The sequence below is a fragment of the Bison bison genome, unplaced genomic scaffold, assembly GCF_000754665.1.
Source record: "Bison bison bison isolate TAMUID 2011002044 unplaced genomic scaffold, Bison_UMD1.0 scf7180017864063, whole genome shotgun sequence".
NCBI lineage: Eukaryota > Metazoa > Chordata > Mammalia > Artiodactyla > Bovidae > Bison > Bison bison.
In genome coordinates, this window is record NW_011494635.1 from 15,863,473 (window position 1) to 15,866,106 (window position 2,634).

Genomic DNA, 2,634 nt, shown 5'->3' on the forward strand with positions numbered 1-2,634 from the left:
CCGAAGGCTTCGTCGGGGGCCTCCCCAGGTGGGGTTGGGACCCACTCCCCCAGCGTGGACATGTAACATGACCTGTCCTGCCTCTGGGCCTCTGTGTACCCCCCTGCAGCCCAGATGGTCAGCCACCTTCCTTGTCGGGTCCAGGGAGTGGCCGCAGGTGGTGGGCTCAGTACGTTCCCCACCTCGAGCCTGGGGTCCCCTCCCTTGTCCCCGGGGAGCCCTCCACCCAGCAGCTGCACGCTCAGAGCCTGCTGGCAGCACAGGGCTGTGCCTGTATTCACGTCTGATCCTCACCCTCAGGGGCTTTGGGGACAGACCTGAGCGTCCCACTGACCATGAGGGGCTCAGGCCACCTGAGCAGCCAGCCGTGAGCCCTGCCCTGGGCAGAGGCAGGAGTGAAGGACAGCCAGCTGTGAGCACTGCCCTGGGCTTCTTGCTGGAGGTCAGCTCCCCCCCAACCACTATCCAGGATGCTCTGGCCCTTGCCTTGCACTGTGAGGGGCTGTGGGTGCCTCTGACTCCAGCCTCACTGCCTCCATCTGTAAATGCGGGGGCTGGTTGGTCCCCATGGTGCCACCAACTATCAAAAACCCAGAGCACACTTCACCGTGTCATAGCCTGGACCCTAGCCTTCCTTCAGAGGCGTCCCCACCACTACCTCCTGGAGCTCAGGCACCTGCCCAGCTGATGGAATTGGTAGGGCCACCATGCTGGACCCCATTTCCCTCAGTGGCTTTGCTGCCACCCCCATAGACAGCGTTGGCACCTGCAGCCCAGAGTTTCTGAGCCCAGACTTCAGACAAAGCCCTTTCGCTGCATCCCCTCCACACCCCTTACCCAGCACAGCTATGCCTGCAACCTTGGTGACCCTGGTGGCAAGAATAGGAACAGAGGTTCTAGAAGTTTCTTGCTGTGGCGAGGCCTGAGGGAGGCAGCTGGGAGTGACCGTGTGTGTCTGTCTGCAGGTGAAAGAGGACTGGAAGTACGTGGCCATGGTCATTGACCGCATCTTTCTCTGGGTGTTCATCATCGTCTGCCTGCTGGGGACTGCTGGCCTCTTCCTGCCGCCCTGGCTGGCCGGCATGATCTAGGGGCCCGGACTCGGGACTCCCTGAACTCGATGGGGTCATGCCACTTACCAGATTGCCCCCCATCCTCTGTCTGCTATGAGACGGCCTTGGAAGGAGCTGCTGACCCCTGGGGACCCTGGGGGACTGGTGAATGCCCGTTTGTCTGCAGGGCGGTGTCACTGCCTGTCTTATTAAAGTTTAACCAGAGCATGGCGACACGATGGCTTCCCACAAGGACGTGCAGCTGATGGCTCTCAGCAAACGTCCTAGCGTATCCCCAGGCCATGCCACTTAGCCACCCTCAGCCCCTCTTAGCCCCCAGAGCCCTTGACCCCTGTGGGATCCCTGAGACCCAGGCACAGATCCTGGCCTGGGGCACCCCTGGGTCCTCAGGCTTGCTCTCTCTGACCCCAGAGGTGAGTCAGCAAACACCTGACCCTCACCTTCCAGGGCAGGGTCCAAGCAGGGGGTATCTGAGTGGTTGGGAGGGGTCCCAAGCCGGGGAGTGGGGGTTCTGAGCAGGGGCTGGGTTTGGTCTCTTCTGGGCACATTAGTCAAAGCCCAGATTTTGCACCCTAGGAGCCTTGGGGTTGGAGTGGTTAGACATGGTCCCCATGGAGGAGAATCAGGTGCAGGTACCCTTCGGGTGAGGGACCCTCAGCCCTAGGCAGCCCAGATGTCTCCCCGGCAGGGGTGCTTGGGTCTTGGGCAGACACTTTGCTGGCCTGGTGATGCCCCCAGGTCTCCCATGGACTTGAGACTTTGTGAGGGACCCAGATCTGGGCTCCTCACCCAACACTTCCCTTGATTTCCCCTCTGCTCACAGTCAGGGGACGCCTCTGGGGCATAGTGACAGGTAAGACCTCCCTGACATGGCAGCTGTGGTGACTTCGGAGGCCCTGAGGACCGCTTGTCTGGCTAGCTCTGGGGCCCTCTGGAGTGTGGTGCCTTGCAGGGGAGGGGCTGAGAAGCAGGGGTGGAGGGGACCCTCCACAGCCCAAAAGCCTCTGCCTCACACCATGTGGAGGTTGCCCTGCCCGAGGTGGCCAGGGGAGGTTGGAGGGCAATGGACCCAGGGGCCTAGTGTCCCCTCCTCATGAAGGCTGAGCACCAGGGACCACCGCAGTGTCCCCTGAGACCCCGGGGAAACACTGGCCTTGTGGTAATGTGGGGTGGGCTGCCCCTGCTCTGCGGATTCTTGCAAGCCCTTAGGCTCCAGATGCCAGGTGGGGTCTGGACAATGTGGCCCCTCCCCCAGGAGCCACATCTGGGTGGAGGGAGCCTCCCCAGGCCCAAGGAATCCCTTCTCCAGTGATGGTCAAGCTATGCCTCTCCAGAACCTGTGTGTCAGGGGTGTAGCTGGCAGGTTGGAGCCCTGGGTCTCCCCCGAGGCTGTGCCTGGGTCACGAGGAACTTGGGAGAATTGAATGAATAATTTAGTGAAGTTCAAAGACATTTCTGCAGAGGTTCTGCTGGAGGGCACTGCCCAGGTGGAGGAGACTGGAATTCACAGCCTCCACCGGGCCGCCGGTGAACTGCAGACCAGCCCCCTGGACATTCAGGA

The 2,634-nt window shown here is 61.6% G+C and overlaps 1 protein-coding gene across 1 annotated transcript in view; it reads left to right on the forward strand.

Annotated features, from left to right (window-relative positions):
* The window catches only part of CHRNA4 (cholinergic receptor, nicotinic, alpha 4 (neuronal)), a gene marked incomplete at its 5' end in the record, with an annotated part of 12,907 nt that extends 11,630 nt beyond the window's left edge, over window positions 1-1,277 (forward strand). The window contains one exon of the mRNA XM_010836649.1: window positions 966-1,277. Within this exon, the coding sequence (XP_010834951.1) occupies window positions 966-1,091 (126 nt within the window). The remainder of the gene's footprint in view (window positions 1-965) is intronic.
* Between the last annotated feature and the right edge of the window lie 1,357 nt (window positions 1,278-2,634).